The sequence below is a fragment of the Miniopterus schreibersii genome, assembly GCF_964146895.1.
Source record: "Miniopterus schreibersii genome assembly, chromosome: 11".
NCBI lineage: Eukaryota > Metazoa > Chordata > Mammalia > Chiroptera > Miniopteridae > Miniopterus > Miniopterus schreibersii.
In genome coordinates, this window is record NC_138111.1 from 71,610,381 (window position 1) to 71,627,204 (window position 16,824).

At 56.8% G+C, this 16,824-nt stretch overlaps 1 protein-coding gene across 16 annotated transcripts in view; it reads left to right on the forward strand.

Annotated features, from left to right (window-relative positions):
• The first annotated feature begins 7,910 nt into the window (after positions 1–7,910).
• The window catches only part of WNK2 (WNK lysine deficient protein kinase 2), a 125,528-nt gene continuing 116,614 nt past the window's right edge, over positions 7,911–16,824 (forward strand). For all 16 annotated transcript variants that reach the window (XR_013999878.1, XR_013999879.1, XR_013999880.1 and 13 more), the window contains exons 1-2: positions 7,911–7,974; positions 8,293–8,918. Coding sequence is in view for 12 of the 16 variants with exons in the window: in XM_081151598.1 (XP_081007724.1) it covers positions 8,295–8,918 (624 nt within the window). In the remaining 4 variants the exon portion in view is untranslated. The remainder of the gene's footprint in view (positions 7,975–8,292; positions 8,919–16,824) is intronic.

Consider the following 16,824-nt stretch of genomic DNA (forward strand, 5'->3'; position numbering starts at 1 on the left):
CACTGCCTCTGGCTCCAGCTCTCAGGCGGTAAACAAGGGTCCTTTTCACAATCTCTTTGCTTCACAGTTTTTGCATCTTTTTGCCCTTTGTTAGTGATTTCACAGTTTAAAATGGTCCCAACTGCAGACCTGAAGCACTGTCCAGTGTTCCTGAGCCCCAGAGAACTGTGATGGGCCTCACAGAGAAAACACACAGATGAGGCTCGTGGAGGCAGGAGTTACAGCCCTCTCTACAGTGAATTCAATGCTAATGAATTAACAATGTATATTAACTAAGTTGTCCTTACATGGAAACATACATAAACAGGTTATGTACTGGGTGGTTGAGGAAAAACCTTGTGGCCAGAGGCTTACAGGTCTCAGACCCTGTGTTCACCCAGGTGCAGGGGTTCGGCTCACAAACCCAGTGTTGCAGTCCCTTTTCAGTCAGCACTTCGTGAGTAACGACTATGTGCAGTAGACCTAGCTTCCAGACTATGCATCTCTCTTTAGAAATAACACCTTTTTGTCTCCCTCCCCCTGGGGCCTTCCTGTGCCCTGGGTGGGCAGTGCCTCCCTGTGCGATGTGGTTATTTTCCAGTGCATGTGTTATGTCATGTGGGCCCTTCTGCAGCCTGAGCGAGTAGGTGCTCCCAGGGGCAAGCACCACAATTCAGACTGAGCCTGCTAGAAAGCCCCAAAGTCAGGCAGGAGAGTTACAGGCCAGGGGACAAAGCCTCTTCTGTTGGCAATGACTCTGAGAGTGAGGCAGCACCTCTGTGGCTCTCCGGGCGCGTTGGGGGAGCTCTTGCTCCCATCGCCAGGCTGCACAGAGCCCACTGAATACAAAGCAGAAACTCTAATGGGAAGAGCCCCAAGCCCCCATCTGGTCAGAACCTGCCCTGGATTGTAGCGTGGGCTCTGGTCCAAGGACCCCTGGCCAAGACCATTGGCTGGATGCCAAGATTTGTGGCTGCCCAGCTCCCCCTGGTTCCTCCATCTGCTTCGTCCACTCAAGCCCACAGGCTCCAGCCTCTCCCGCTGGCTCTGTGTCCTAACGCATCACCAGGACCCCCGAAGCTCCGCATCCCCGTGGAAATGAGGATTGGACAGCCCTCCTGAATCAGGGGCCATTTCTCTCTCATGGTGGGTCCTACCAGCAAGAAGGCAGACACTGAGGCAAGAGTTGGCCAGAGCCCAGGACAGGCACCATGCTTCAGTCCTGCTGGGCTGCTGCAACCCTGGGACCTTTCAAAGATTCTCTTAAACCCTTGGGAGGTGGGCACCACTGCTGCCCAGTGACTAATCAGAAACTGAAGTTCAGAAAAAGCAGAAGTAACTAACAGGTCAACGGTCACGGGTAGTGGGCGGCACCAGAAGTAGAAACAGACCTGTGTCTCCAGACACACACTGCTCTCCAATGACCCCTTTTATCTCATTGCCAGTGTCTGTCTGCGCCCTCCCTTTCCCAGAGACGTGGGCAGCTGCCTCTTGCCCAAAGTGCAGAAAAATGCACAAAAGCAGAAGCACTGTGCACAGGAGGAATAAACAGAAGGAAATGCACCAAAATGTTAGAGTGGACGCTTGTCTCTAACTGGTCCCTGCGTCATTATAAAGTTCCATACAGAGCCTGTGTTTGACTGTGTAGGAGTAACACAGTTTACTGAACCACTTTCCAATTGTTGAACATTTGCATCATTCATGCTTATTATAAATTCAGTGAACATCTGTACGCACCACTGGCTGTACAGCTGGTCACTCCATTGTGTAAATTCTCCAAGAGCGGATTGCTGACGTCAAGGGTGAGAACACTTTTTAGACTCTTGCTCCAACCTTGAATTGCCTTCCAGGAAACCTGTGCTAGTCTGCCCTGGGAACTGTGAAGGCAGCAGGACAAGACAGGGGTGGTGTCATGAGCTGTCAGGGCCAAAAAGAGAACATAGCCCTGAATTCAGGGCCTCGAAGGTGGTGGCTGCCCCCGGAGAGCAGTGGATGGACAAGTTGGGCCTGAGGTCAAACTAGAATTAAGGGAGGGTCCTGGCCCCACGGCCTGTCTATTAAGATTGAGCCCCAAAGAGGATAGAGTTTAGAATCAGAGAAGAGAGCTGAAGCTCAGATTGGGCACAGCAAAGAGAACCCATGCTGGCACTTCCAGTAGAGGGTTCCACACCAGGGATAGCTGCCAGGCGCCGCATGCTGTGTGACCACAGCAGGGCTGTGTGGGCCCAGACAGCAGCTGGCCCTTGGACTGGGGGCAGAAGGAAGCCTGGAGCATAAAGGGGTGGCCGCTTCAGGTGGCACTTGGGCCCAGTGGGTGGGGGGTGGTTGCTATGCAATCACTACTCTCTTAGAGGGGCGCAGTGTGACCCATGTGGGGTCGCAGGATGCTGGATGCTCTGTGCTCTCTGCGCAGTGGGAGCTGGTGGTGACCAGAATCAGGAAAAGACGCTGTCTTCCTACTCGGTCTCCTCCCAGCACCTCCATGGCCACCGCTGACTGCTTGGATGGAGATGTTGCCAGAGCCAGGGCTGGAGGGCACACACCAGCTTGGCCAAGGACCTGTCCCTGGAGTTAATGAAGGCGAGGGGGCAGGGACTGGCCACGGAGGTGTGAAGAAGGTTGGACAGCAGCAGCTCCAGGCTGAGCTGCAGCTCGTGGTGGGCTGTGGGTGAGCTGGCCTATTCACCTCCGGGCCCACTGTCTGCGGGTGTTGAGCTCAGGCGGGTCTGGTGGCCCTTTCTGCTGCTTCTTACCTGATAACAGGGCCTCCTCTAAGACAGTGTGGGGTGAGCAAGAGAATTCCTGCAAAGATGTGGCTCAGTGTGGGGCACACACCGCGCCCCCAGTGGTGCTGGCATCATCATCACCTTCATTTCAGCAGCTCGGCTTACTCGGGGGTCCACACCACCTGCTGGCCTCAGCGACCTGCTCCAATTTTGGAAGCCTAACAGTTTCTCAAGATCCTTGGGCCAAATTCCTGGGGCTTTAAGGAGAGATAAAAATGTGGAAAATGGCCTATGCTTTCTTCTGCTCATCCCCGTATTTCATGATCCACGCGGGACCCTTGGGCCACATGGCCCTTCTGTTCACAGACCAACTTGAAGCTGGCTTTGGGGTGCTGAAAGGAGACTTGCTCAGCGGGTCTCAGGGGTGAACGCTGGCACCTCCTCCTGCAAGTGCCCCAGAGATCATGCCCAATTTCCTTACCAAGTCTAGAGGAGACCAAGCAGCAGGGCAGGCCCTGACGTCAGAGATCGTGGGGCCAACGAACAGCTCCGGCTCCTGAGCTGCCTGAGATTGCCCAGGTCTCAAGCATACAGGTGACCTTGGCGCCTGCATGGCAGTTCCCCGCGAAGACCAGGCTGCAGCCCCCACCGCTCAGGCCGCTGACCAGGTTGGAACGACCACTGAGTGGTCTTAGTTGTTCTTCCTAAAACTCTTGAGCATAAAATTAAAATAAACCATTTCTAAGAGTTGTGTCCATTAAAAAACCATTCCTGGGGCCTAAAGCTGAGCCTCAGAGCAGGCTGTGGCTGACGATATCCACCCCGCCCGGCAGGGCTGCTTCAGCAGAGGGTGGGAGCTACATCAAACCCCGCACATCCCAGGACTCTGAGGGCTAAAGCCCTGCTCTCTGGACCAAATAAAACAGGATGTATGATTTTGCATCTGGTGTGAACCTAATTGAGTAAAATTAAATAATAACCATGTGTAAGAGGAAAATGTTTGAATTGCAATTCCCTTATTTGATTCGAGCCTGCTGAGAATCTCCCAAGGGGACAGCTGCCATGGACAGACACATGCCAGCTGCAGGAGGGTGCCCTGGGAGTCACACTTGGATAGCAACACAAGACCACCTAAAAATTTTATTTCCACTTTTTCTGTCTTATAAGTTTTCTACAATGTGGACATGCTTCTAAAAAATCAGTATGTCTATCCATACAGCGACTACTATTCAGCCATAAAAAGAAATGAAGTACTGACACCTGCTGCAACATGGATGAACCTTTCAATCGTGCCGAGTGGAAGGAGCCAGTCGCAAAGGACACGTGCTGCAAGATTCCATTTATGGAAAGTCCAGAAGAGGTGAGTCCATAGGGACAGGAAGGAGATTGCTGGTTGTTTGGGACTGAGAGGGGGGAGTGGAAGTGACTGCGAATGGGGACAGGTTTTTTTTGGAGTGATGAAAATGTTCTGGAATTAGAGAATGGTGGTGGTCAGACAACTCTGTGAAGATACTAAAAACCACTGAATTGTTCACTTTAAAAGAGTGAATTCTATGGAATGTGAATTATGCCTCAATAAAGATGTTATTTTAAAAAATCAACATGCTTTTTAATTTGGGAGTAAAGAAGTGTTACATCAGCTTATTAATCATAAAGAAGAATAAAATAAACACTGTGTTATAGAACACTGCGGCCCCACTGGGTGAGGAGCCCCACTTGGTGGGGTCAGAGTAGAAGGGCCCACCGTTTGCCCTCCCAGCCACACATGAATCCCTTCAGAGGCCCACACAATCCCCAACACTGCACCCTTCCTTTGGGTCCCTGAGAGGCCAACTCTGCCTCACTTCTGTCCTCCCAGGACACTCCTGCCACGTCTCATTCTGCTCTCCTGGTACCATCCCCTTACCGTCACCTGAGCTCCCAGAGGGCATGGGCTCCCTGCTGTCTTGCCTGCCACTGGGGCGGGCTCCACATAGTGGTCCAGTGAGCCAGTGGCCCCTTAATGGTGAGGGGCTGCCTCCCCATGCTGTGGCCTGTGGGAGGGCTCAAGGAGGTGGCCTGAACGCACTTGGTCTCACCACTAGACTGTCCTGGGCTGCCTGAGCTCACTCAGAGGCAGTACCTGGCAACTGGGCTCCCTCGGGCAAGGCCAAACCTCACCCTTCCTACTGGTGAGCCTTCTGGGGCCTGATGTGAGCAGAGGCAGAGGGTGGGTCCTGTCTCCCTCCCTCCCTGTCTCCATGAATGAACTTCTGTTGAACACAGCCGCACCCCAACACTGTTGATCATGACTTTTATGTCTATCTCACAGGCAGCAAACTGATGACATGGTTCTGTTGCCTGCTGGGTTCTGGCCCCAGAAGTGTCCATCTCGCTGACTCAGCTGGGCACCAGGGCAGACTGGACTTGGGGTGACTTGGGACTCCCTGACACTGGAGTCTTAGGTAGCCAAGGGGACTGCTATAAGGGGTGGGTAGGTCACTGTGGCCCTGAGCAAGCTACTTAAAATCAAAGTCTCTGGTCTGGGCCTCAACATACTCATCTGTGACATGGAAAGAATTGACCCACTTGGCCGACAGCCGCTGAGATAGCTGTTTCAGGCAGCAGAGAGAGGTGCTGTCATCACCAGCCTGGGTCAGCCAGTTGGCAGGATGTTTTCTTTTTTTTCCTTTTTTAAAAATATATCTTTATTGATTTCAGAGAGAGGAAAGGAGGGGGGCAGAGAGAGAGAGAGAAACAGCAATGATGAGAGAGTCATTGATCGACTGCCTAAGCCCGCAACCCGGGCATGTGCCCTGACCGGGAATCAAACCCCGATCTCCTGAATCCTAGGTCGATGCTCAACCGCTGAGCCGCGCCCGGCCGGGCGGCAGCATGTTTTCTATAGGTTTGGCTCATACCAGCTTAAGACAACCAGTAAAGCAGACAGGTAGTGTTTGTTCTCCATGTCAGAGCCAGGGAGATGGAGGCTCAGAGATGTCAAGTGACTTAGCTAAGGACACACAGTGACCCTGGCAAGGTTCTGGTCCCAAGGTCTGTCCAAGGATGCCTCAGGCTTACCCTTCCCAGATCCTAGAACCTGTACCAGAGCCCAGCCCAAGGTTTCTTGCAAAGGGGACTGTGACCTCTCCACTAGCTGCTTAGCTCCAATGGTCATGGGTCAGCAGAGGAGATAAACTCCCTGTCACAGCGGGCATGGAAGCAGGGTGCCTGAAACCATGCCTAAGGGCTGAGAGTACAGTAACAGTCAGAGCAGGTTCTCCCTGCTCTCCCAGGTCTCGAGCGCCCCTGTGACATGTGAGAGCACTGCTGCCATGCTTGGCACATCTGCCAGCTGGGTGTGGGCAGTGGCCCACAGGCAATGATGTGAATGGCCAGCCACCTCCTCCATAACCAGGCAGGCCAGTGGGGCCCAGTGAGAGCAGAGAGCAGGCCGGACTGGCGTGCATCTGTCTGGAACATGCATAGCTCCAACCCTTCTCAGTTTTCCCTTGGAAAGGCTCAGGCACGCTTGTCACAGGTTTGGGGCTCATGGTGCCCTCAAGGACTTACTGAGTCTTAGGGAAATTGGCAGTCTTCCAAGGGGGAGAAACCAGGATGGTCAGGCCCATTCTTCAGGGGGATACTGAGGCTCGGCAAGGGTGGGACTGGCCCAAGGTCATGCAAATGGCAGGGCAAGGTTGGAGTCTCTAGCCTCCACAGGGAAGACAGTAAGATCTTCACTACCCCACCTCTGCCTGAAAGGCCCCCACTCTGAGGGGCGGATCTGCTCAGGTCCCCACATCAAAGGGTGTCCTCAGGTTGGCAGACCTGGTGCCTGCTGTTGTCCTTTCCTCATGTGGACGCTGAGCTTGGAGCCTGTTCTACAAGTAGATGTGAGGCTTGAAGTCTGTATTTAGCAGGTATGTGCCAAATGCCCAGCCCAGTGCCAGCACTCTGTGGAACCATGGCTCTCTGGGAGAGAAGTCTGGTCTGTGGCATCTGCCCATTTCTGTGGTGTAATTTCTCCCAGCTTTGCCAGGTGTTACTGAACAGAACTGGAAGAAGATGTCGGCCCTCACAAGTTGGTCTCTGCTGGCTCCAGCACCCACCAGTGCCCAGCAGGACCTCAGAAAGTCCTATTGCTCTGGTAAGTCAGCTTGGCACCCCCACCCCACTCTAACTGTGAGGGTTTGATGTCCCTTGAGTTCCTTTGTGCCAAGGGCTGCAAGTCCAGCAGCCCACCGGTCGACCACATGTCTGAAAGTTTCTGTGTGCTTGACAGTGCACAGGCCGGGGGCTCGGGACCAACGTGAGAGCAGCCTGGCTCTCCCCTGAGCCAGCTGCCTCCCCTGGCCTGTTTCCTGCTCTGGGAGTGGGCCGTGACTACACATCGCCGGCTAAGGGGCACAGGGTAGGCGGTGGGAGCTCAGGGCCTTGCATGGTGTAGGGCTGGGAAACTAGCATTGTAGTCTTTGCTCTATGTCATTTCCCTGCGATAAGGTTCAAGACGCTCAAGAGGGAGTCCAGGGGAGAGAGGATGAGGGGGAGATCCGGAAAGATGGGCAGGTGCCCTTTAACAGAGGTGGGTGAGGAAGGCACTGTGGGCCAAGGGGCATCTGCCAGGCTCTCCTGCCCCTATCCACCGACATCTCAGTTCAGCCGCTCTTAGGAGCTCTGGGGTTTAGGACAGATCATTTCTGCCTTTGGGGTGTCGGTCTGTTCAATTGCAAAATGGGAATTTTGAGTACAGTGCTTGCCCTCCCGGTAAGGTGGCGAGGCCTGATGGATCCTGAAGTGAGGGAAGGGCCTGCGCCCTCAGCCAGGCTTAGGCCCTGTCGAGGCGGGATGGGGGGCTCAGGCATCCTCCCGAGGTCGCCTGGGGGGCACCGCGGCCTTGGACCTCGGACTTCTAGCGCGCATTCTGCCGGGCGCGGGCCGGTGCGGCGCGCGGTGCGCGGGGAGGGAGCCGCGTCTCTTCCCGGGGCGCGCGGCCTCCGCGGCCGGAAGCCCCGCAGGCGGGCGGCGCAGCCTGGGGGCCGGGAGCGCGGGCGGCCCGCAGGTGCCGCGAGCCCGGGACGGTGGGCGTGCCCGGCCCCGCCCCGCCCCGCCGCCCCGCCGCCCCGCCCGGGGGCCCGCAGCGGAGGCCCCGCCCTCCCGCCGCCGCGGAGCAGCCGGTGCGGAGCGCAGCCGCGCGGACCCAGCAGCACGCGGGAGCCCGTCCCCGCCGGACCCGAGCGCCACCCGCCCCAGCCGCCGGCCGCGGGCATGGCCGGCGCCCGCTCGCCCTGTGAGTGCCGCGCGCCGCCGCCTTTGTGCGCGCCGCCCCCCGCGCCCCGCGCCCCGCGCCCCGCGGTCCTTTGTGGAGCCGCCGCCCGGCTTTCCGCCCGCCCGCCCCGCCCCCGCGCCCCTCCGGGCCCAGCCGCGGCGCACGGCCTCCCTCCCCGGGCCCGGGTCGGGTCTGCGGCCCCCGGCGCGGCGCGAGGCCCTCCGCCGGGCGGCGGGGCGGGCGGGGCGGCGGGGCGGGCCCGCGGCGGCGCTGTCGCATCCCGCGGCGGGACAGGTGCGGCGAGGCGGGCGCTCACGCGGGCCGCGTGTCCTCCCGCAGAGATGGACGGCGATGGCCGCCGCCTAGACGCCCCCGGAGCGCCGGCGCAGGCCGGGCGCGGCGCGGGGCCCGCGGGCATGGCGGAGGCTCGCGCGCGGGCCGGGCGGCCGGGCCCGCAGCGCTTCCTGCGGCGCAGCGTGGTGGAGTCGGACCAGGAGGAGCCGCCGGGCCTGGAGGCGGCCGAGGCGCCGGGCGCGCAGCCCCCGCAGCCCCTGCAGCGCCGCGTGCTGCTGCTCTGCAAGACGCGCCGCCTCATCGCCGAGCGCGCCCGCGCCGCCCCGCCGCCCGCCGCGCCCGCCGCGCCCGGCGCCCCCGGCCCGGAGCCCGCGGCCGCGCGGGGGCTCGGCCCGCACCCCGCGCCCGCGGCCGCCCCGGACGGCGGGCCCGCGGCGGAGGCGGCCGGGCCGGGGGACGCGGCGCCGCCGGAGGCCAGGCCGGAGCCGGGGCGCGCGCGCCGGGAGGAGCCCGAGGAGGACGACGACGAGGACGACCTGAAGGCCGTGGCCACCTCCCTGGACGGCCGCTTCCTCAAGTTCGACATCGAGCTGGGCCGCGGGTCCTTCAAGACCGTGTACAAGGGGCTGGACACGGAGACCTGGGTGGAGGTGGCCTGGTGCGAGCTGCAGGTGAGGGCGCGCCGGGCGGGGCGGGGCGGGGCGGGCGGCGCGGTCCCGGTCCCGGTCCCGGTCCCTGTCCGGTCCCGTCCCGGTCCCTGTGCGGGTCCGCCCGGCGCTGGGCAGCCCGGCCTGCGGGGTGTCGCCCTGCGCGGCGATGGAGGGGGCGCGGCGCGGGCTCGGGAGGGCGTGTCTCCCGCCCCTCCTTCCCGGCCCGGGTCCGGGCGCCGACCGGCTGTGCGCGCCCGCTGTGTCCGCAGCAGCGGGGGCTGCGGGGCCTGCCTCCCGGCCGGGAACCCGAGCCGCCCTGGGACCTGCGCCTTCCGTGTCTTGCAGGTGTGGGTGCCCTGGCCTGGGGTTCCTGAGGGGCGCCTCCTCACCCAGGGTCTCTTTAGGGGGGGCCCTGGTGGGCCCTGGGCCTGTGGGACAAGGCCTGGAATTGTGTCAGCGGCTTCTTGGAGCTCCCAAAGCCCATTTGTTCACAAAATGGGCGCGTGAGGTCTTAAAACCAAGTCACGCGAAATGCGGGTGGGTGGCTTTTTTTTATACACAGGCCCTGGGCATGCATTTTTCATAACCTTGCCCTCACGCGGGCTGTGTCAGTGCCCGCCCTGGAAGATTATATAAACCGTAACCCGAGCCGCCGGGGGCCAGCCGTGGAGCCGGGGCCATGCCTGTAACAGTGGGTGTTTACTGGTCCTCTGTCTTTGTGGGGGCAGCTGTCCAGCATGGGGCCGGCCTCAGGGGTGTAAGCCTACCCCAGCTCCCTGTAAAGTTAGCTGGGCCTTCCAGGCTTGACGCAGGGCCGCTGGCCACACTGCAGGCCGCCTGCCCTTTTGGCTCAGAAGAGGGATTTGGTTGCTCTGTCCTCCAGGCTCTGGCATGTGTGTGTGTGTTTCAGAGAGACAGACAGACAGAGCCGGGTAATTTAGGGGTATCGGCCTGTCCTAAGTCTTTCTTCTGAGACAAAGAACTCCAGAGGTCACCCCTACCCGAATGAAGCCCCTTGGTTCTGCCGTGGAAATGTAGGCATCCCGGGGAGTCCTTCGGGGAGAAACTGATGGTTCCTCCCTCACAGCCCTGCTGAGAAGGGGCCTGGGGGCCCTGAGGTGTGCTGGGGTTGGCGTGGGAGTGGGGGGCATCGGTGCTGCATGAGGATGCAGAGAGGAGAGGGTCTGGAGAGGGAAGGTCAGGGGGAGAAGAGGATGCCTGCTCCTAGAGAGTAGCCGTGCCATCCCACCTTCTCACCCTCGCCAGGGGATCCCTGCTGGCCGTCTGAACACGCACTGGGCCGCAGGGAGGAGGCCCGTGCAGGGGAGGGCAGAAGCAGGCAGGCCTGGGTTAGGCCTCAGCAGCAGAACCCTGGTGATCTGGCTGAGGCGTTGCGGTGCCGAGACCCTCGCTGGAGGTTTACCTCCCACTTCCTCTAGGCAGGGCAGGTGGTTCTGCTCTGGGTCCCTGAGCAGAGCTCACAGAGGTGGAGCCTGCCGCTGTCAGGGGCGTTTTATCCTGGACTTGGGTGGTGGAGGAAAGACTAGATATGGCGTCCCCTTTGTCTGGTGACATTCCTTGACCAGGAGTTACAGGGAGTCCCAGGCCAGCAGGGAAACTCCCTGTATCTCCCCAGTAAGAGGGTACTGTTAACGTTTGCCTCAGGACAGTGTGCAGCATTGGGGGCCAACAGCCTCCTGCCTGGCGGGGCTGCGGGCAGCGGAGAACCTGCTGTGTGTTTAGCCTCCTCACGTACCAGGAGGCTGCTGCTTCCCCACTGTATTGTTGAGGACCCCCACCCAAGGCCAAAGGTGAGGACATAGATGGCAGAGAGCGGCTGCAGCATCATGGCAGGAGACCCCAGCCTGGTGTGCTGTCCACCTAAGATTGGAGATGAGTGTGGAGGGTAGGTTCAGCCTCTAGGACCACTGCATTGGGAGGCGCAATGGGTAGCGCTCTGGCTTTGTGCCTGGGAGGGATTCACAATGTGGAGATGTGTCGTTCCCCGCCCCCCGGGGGGGCCTCAGGATACCTGGTGTCAGGGCTCCCTGGCTCCGTCCCTGTGGAAGGCCCGTCACCTGGAGCGTTGCCTTCAGCACAGGGAGCTTTATACAGAAGGATTCCTCCCGCCCTTGGACCCTTCCCTGTCTCCAGCAGTGCCTTGGCCAGCGGCTTTGGAATGCCTGGAAAACCCACCCTCCAAAGTCTGTTTAATTCTGTCATTCTCTCAATGCAGGGGGGTGTTGGCATCTGTTTGCATCCCCCCACAACTGAGACAGTATCACCTGCTTCCTTTTTCTGGGGTTTCCTGCCTAGGGGAAGGCCAAGCTGTATTTCTGGATCTAATATGCTTGGCTTGGAGGACGTCAGGTCCCCTTGACTACCAGTCTCCTTCCATATAATGTTGAAAGTGCTTTGCAGAGAGAACATGTACTCATCACATAGTGAAGGGCAGCGAGGTATGTCACCTGAGTTCTCCAGACTTTCAGAGATGACACTGATTTGGGGGGAAGCCATTTTAAAGCACTACTTCCTGTCTCTTTCCTTTGTAATGAACTTTTATTCCTGGCATCAGACCATGTTAGGTAGTGATGGAGGAAGTGTAAGGGCACCGAGTCCCTGCCCTCAGTCGGGCTCACGTTTCCCACATCTCCAAGTCCCTCTTTGGCCACCTCTGGTCCTGCTCAGACCCCATCCTATTAGACAGTGCTCGGGTAGGTAGGGCTTATCCTTGGCTCTGGGCTGCCTGGAGGGGACAAGACTGGAGCATTGGCTGGTCCATGCTGGTCCAGGCTGCTCGGGTCACTCTCATCTCTGCGCTGGCATGAGACCTGAGTAGAGAATATGACACCAGCCCAGATCTGGCCAGTGTCCGGAAGCCTAGTTGGAGGCGGCTCGACCACCTACTTCTCCCATGTCTTCCTCAGAAACTGGGAGAGAACCTTGTTTTCGGTCCCCCTGCTGATGCTGCCCCTCCTGTCGGTGGCCCCCGCTCTCAGGTTTAGTCCTCTGTGCTGCCTCCTCCCCGCGGGAGGCTGCTGTGTGCTGCTGGTGCAGGGCTAGGCACTGCCTCCTGGGGGATCCCACCCAGAATGTTTGTTTCCTGCAGTGGTGTCCGGGCTCACGCCCAGCATGGGGATCATTCTATCATGGGGGTTTCAGTCCTTGACCTTCCACCCAAGCCCTGTAGGGCCCTTTCAGGGTAACATGGGGCCCTGGGTCTCCCAAGTGCTGTCATGAAGCTGTCCTGCTGTTCTGTGCTGCCTGGAGGTGGCTGGGCTCCCGTGTGGTGGTGATGGCTTGGGCTCCAGGCTGGGTGCAGCTTGTGGATGTGGGGACTGCAGGACCTGATCATTTAGTGTGACCTGCTGGCGTTACCTTGATGCGGCCACAGAGGCACCGTGTTCCCAACCTGCCAGCCCCAGCCAGATGTCTGTGTCCTATTTGCCTGTCTGTGCCTTGTTGTGGACAATGCACCTGGGGACTTGCTGTGAATGGCCATGTGACTGCACTGGTCCACTCACTGTCCTTAGAGAATGGCCAGGTCTGTCTGTCATCAGTATGGCCCAGCTGCCTCTCCTGTGGCCATGGGGACCACACCTACGCCAGTCCTGAGCTCACTCAGCTCTCTTGCCGGTGTACCATTGCCTTTCATAGACAGGCCCGGTACACACCCTGTGGTACTGGCAGCCTCAGGCCAAGGTGGTGAGGTCCCTCCAGTCCCCTCATCTACTTTCACAGGAGCCCTGAGCAGCTGATGTGGGGAGGGGAGGGGAGGGGAGGGGAGGGGAGGGGAGGGGAGGGGAGGGGAGGGAAGTGAGGGGATGCTCCGAGGGGATGGTACTTGCAGTGCAGCAGGCCCTTAGAAAGGGCTCGAGTCCATTCTGCAGGTGGTTACCCTGCTTGTTGTTTTTATTAATCTCTTAAGAGCTTAGTTTTGAAGCCAGTTGACTGCCAACACTGAGCTTGTTTTCCCAAGTGACATCATACACCATGGTTCTGGTTTGGTTGGTGAGGAAGGTTGGCACCGGTACCTGGAGGCCTGTGAAGACCCCTTTCCTACCCCCCTGCCAGTACAGAAAGGTGGGCGCCCCTGCTCCAGTGGTGTTGTCAAGAGGGATGTGGTCAGTGATGCTGAGCTGTGGGCCAAGAGGGATGTGGTCAGTGATGCTGAGCTGTGGGTCACCGTTGTGGGCACATCGGGCACTCTTGGCTCCTTCCCTTTTGGAAGCAGGCACTCCTGAGGATGACTGCATGCCTCCCTGGGTGTCCTCCGAGGCCCCAATGTACCGGCATAAGCTGAGCCTTGTTCAGGCCCAAATTGCTGATGACTTGGGCCCTGACAATCTTACTCCCTAGGAGAGCTAGTGGGCGTCTCCCTACGCCTGCACTATTTCTAGGTGGTGGCTGGGAGCTTACTCTGAGGTCGGTGAACTTTGCTGATGGTCGTGGGCCAGAACATGATGGTGGTGAGAAAAAGAATTGTTATGGGGAGGAGAGGGAGCAGATGTTCCAGAAGGTTCTGGACACCAGGTCCCATGCTTGGAGCTCAACCATGCAGACTGGCGCATATGGCTTATCGATTCAGCGGCATTTGTTGAGTGTGTGCTCTGGCTTCATCTGGGGTACATAGTGAGCAAGACCACCTCACAGAGAGGCATTTGTGAGAAGTCTGTAGGAGTGGGGGAAGGGGGATGAGTGTGGGGAGAGCCTGCCCTGCGGTCAGGGTCTGTGGGCTTGCCCGCACCTGCCATTTACCTTGCACCGTGGCTTGGACTAGCAGCCCTCTGTGTGACCATAGGTATCTCGCGGGGCCTGCGGCTTGGGCCAGCTTCCGGCCAGAGTTGGATGATGCCCAGTGTGAAGACACGGGCTCACTGGTAGAAAAGAACTCGACCTGGTCCAGCAGAGGCTGGGTCACCTGCCTGGGGCTCCTTTTTGGTCCACCCTGGCTGAGTGGCGAGGCAGGTGCGGGCATCTGCCTGTGGTGGTTGTAAGGAGTGTTCAGGAGGCCTGCTGCATTCAGACCCCAGCCCCACAGCCTCCCAGCAGGGAAGTGTGGAGAAGCCACCTGCCTTTGTGAGCCTCTGTTTACGTGTCTGTGCAATGAGGATAGTGCTAGCCAGCTTTCAAGAGGCCGTGGAGACTGTTGAGAAGTGTCTGGCATGGAGCACAGAGCAGGCACTCACAATGAAGCTTTTCTTACCCCATGCTTGCTCCCCTCAAGCAGACAGTTTTAAGAAGCAGAGATTGAAGTGGAGAGCAAGCTGAACCTAGAGGTGCAGGGAGGCCTACCTGCAGGCTGCCTGGTTGGTGCAGGGCCTCATGCAGGCAGACTGAGCACCTGGCCCAGTCCTTCCAGCTGCAGATAAGGAAAGGGTGTGTGAATGCTGCAGCTGGAATCTCTAGGAAGCAGGTTAGGATCTGCCTCTGACTATAGACAATCTGGGTGCTGTGTGTTGGGTAGAGATGCCTCTAGTGAGATTAGTTCAGAACAGAAGCACAGCCCATCTGACGCTGGAACCTGATGGTCGGCTGCATGTTTTCCTGCTTCAAAGAGTTTTCAGATCTGGCTAAGATTACCCGGAAGACTTGATTACTACCTGTAATTATGTCAGCATTTTAATAATACATAATAAGTTTTCTGGAAAAGAATAAAATAAAAGATCAAGACTATGTGTTGGTGAGAGAACAGACAAATAGATCACTGGGACAGACTAGAAATCCCTGAAACAGACCCACATAATGTAGGGAGCTGACCTTTGACAAAGGCAGTGCAGCGGAGAGGGAGAGGTTTGGTCATTTCAACAGATGGTGCTGGAGCAGCTGGACGTCCACGTTGCAGAAACTGAACCTGGATGCAAAACCCTTCTTTCACAAAAATTAGCTCATAATGGATCACAGACCTCACTGTGAAATGCAAAACTATATAACTCCTAGAAGATGACAGGAGAAAACTTAGGTGACCTTGGGTATGAAGATGACTCTTTAGATGCAACACCATATGTGAGGTGCGTGAAAGAAACACTGTAAGTTGAATTTGATTAAAATGCAGAGCTGCTCTGTAAAGGCACTAAGGGAGATTGAAAAGACAAAACACAGACTGGGAGAAAATCTTGGCCAAACACCTGGTAATGGGCTGTTAACCAGAATATGCGAAGAACTCTTAAAACTCAACAATAAGAAAACAGTTTTATTATAAAATGGGCCAAAGACCTTAACAGGCACTTCATTAAAGAAGATATACAGATGTTAATAAACATGTAAAGATGCTCCACATCGTATGTCCTCAGGGTAATGCAAGTTGAAACACTGAGCTACTACCATACCTATTAGAATGGTGGAAATCCAAAGCACCCCGACACCAAGTGCTGGCGAGGGTGTGCAGCCCCAGGAATTCGCTGCTGGTGGGGATGCAGAATGGTGCAGCTACTTTGGAAGTTTCTTATGTAAAAAACAAACACAACATGATCCAGCAGTCATGTTCTTGGCATTTACCCAAAGGACTTGGAAACTTACGTGTCCACACAGAAACCTGCACACGGATGTTTATAGCAGCTTTATTCATAACTGCCAGTACTTGGAAGCAACCAATATGTCGGCAGTAGGTGATGGATAAACAGACTGTGGTCCATCTAGACAATGAAATATTATTCTGTGACTTTAAAAAAAGCTGTCAAACCACAAAAAGACACGGATGAGACTTAAAGGCTCATGCTAAATGAAAGAAACCAGTCTGAAAAGGCTATAAGCTCTGACAGTTTGGAAAAGGCAAAACTGTGGAGACAGTAAAAAGATCAGTGGTTGTGAGGGGTTTGGGTAGCACTGAAAATACTCTGTGTGATAAAATAATGGTGGATACATGTCCTTACACGTTAGTCAGACCCATAGAGTACTGTACCAAGAGAGAACCCTAATGGCACATCAGTTATAACAAGTGTGTATTAATGCAAGACGTTATCAATAGGGGAGACTGTGTGTGTGTGTGTGTGTGTGTGTGTGTGTGAGGGAATTCATGGAAACTACTTTCTGCTCAATCTTTCCATAAACCTAAAACTTCTCTGAAAAAGTCTATTAATTAAAAAACAAACGGCACCAGCTACATTAAAGGAATTTGCAGAGATGGAAAAAACACACCCATAATCCAAGTGAATACAACTTATTATTTTTGCATATTACCTTGAAGTTTGTTCATATTCACATACATCTTTTTTATAACTACAGCTGCAACCACGGGGTGTCACAGCTCCTAAAATCTTTTTTTTTGGTTCTGGAGTGTCTGCTTCCAGGGGTCTTGGTGCTGGGTGGGCCCCGGGAAGGTAGTCCCCCTCATGCCCACCTCACCTCGAGCTGGGTGTATGTCCCAAAGTGTTTAGCAGTGAGGTCTCCACAGTGGCTCCAGAAATGAAAGATGTGCCATGAGCCCTGCCCAGACACAGGTGGGAGCACTGGGCGAGGGATTTAGTGCCCTTGAGTTCTGGTAGTTTGCAAAAGGCTATTCTGGCCAGGCTTCAGGGGTGCCTCCTCTGCAGAGAGGTCCAAGCCTGGCCATCAGCTGGCCGTGGGCAGGACACAGGTGGGGAGGGTGAAGGAAGCTCTGAGCTCATCAGGTCCTCAGGACCACCTTTAGAGGTTTCAGGACTCTTTACAGAGGAGGAGGCTGAGGTGATATTTAAGCTCACAGAGCAAGAGAGCTGCTGGTGGCATGCCCCAGGCCTTTCCCCTGGGTTGTCATCTTTCAGGTGTGTTCAAATGGTTGCTACAGGAAGACACGGGGAGTGCTGGGTCAGGCAGACGTGGCTGTTGTGGCACTTCTCAGAGCCTGCAAACACCTGCTGTGTGTGAAGCTCTTGAAGGGGCGGGTATGGGAGGCACCCCCTCCACTTTCTCTTTCATATACCCAGCGTCTCATGGGACCAGGATGGGC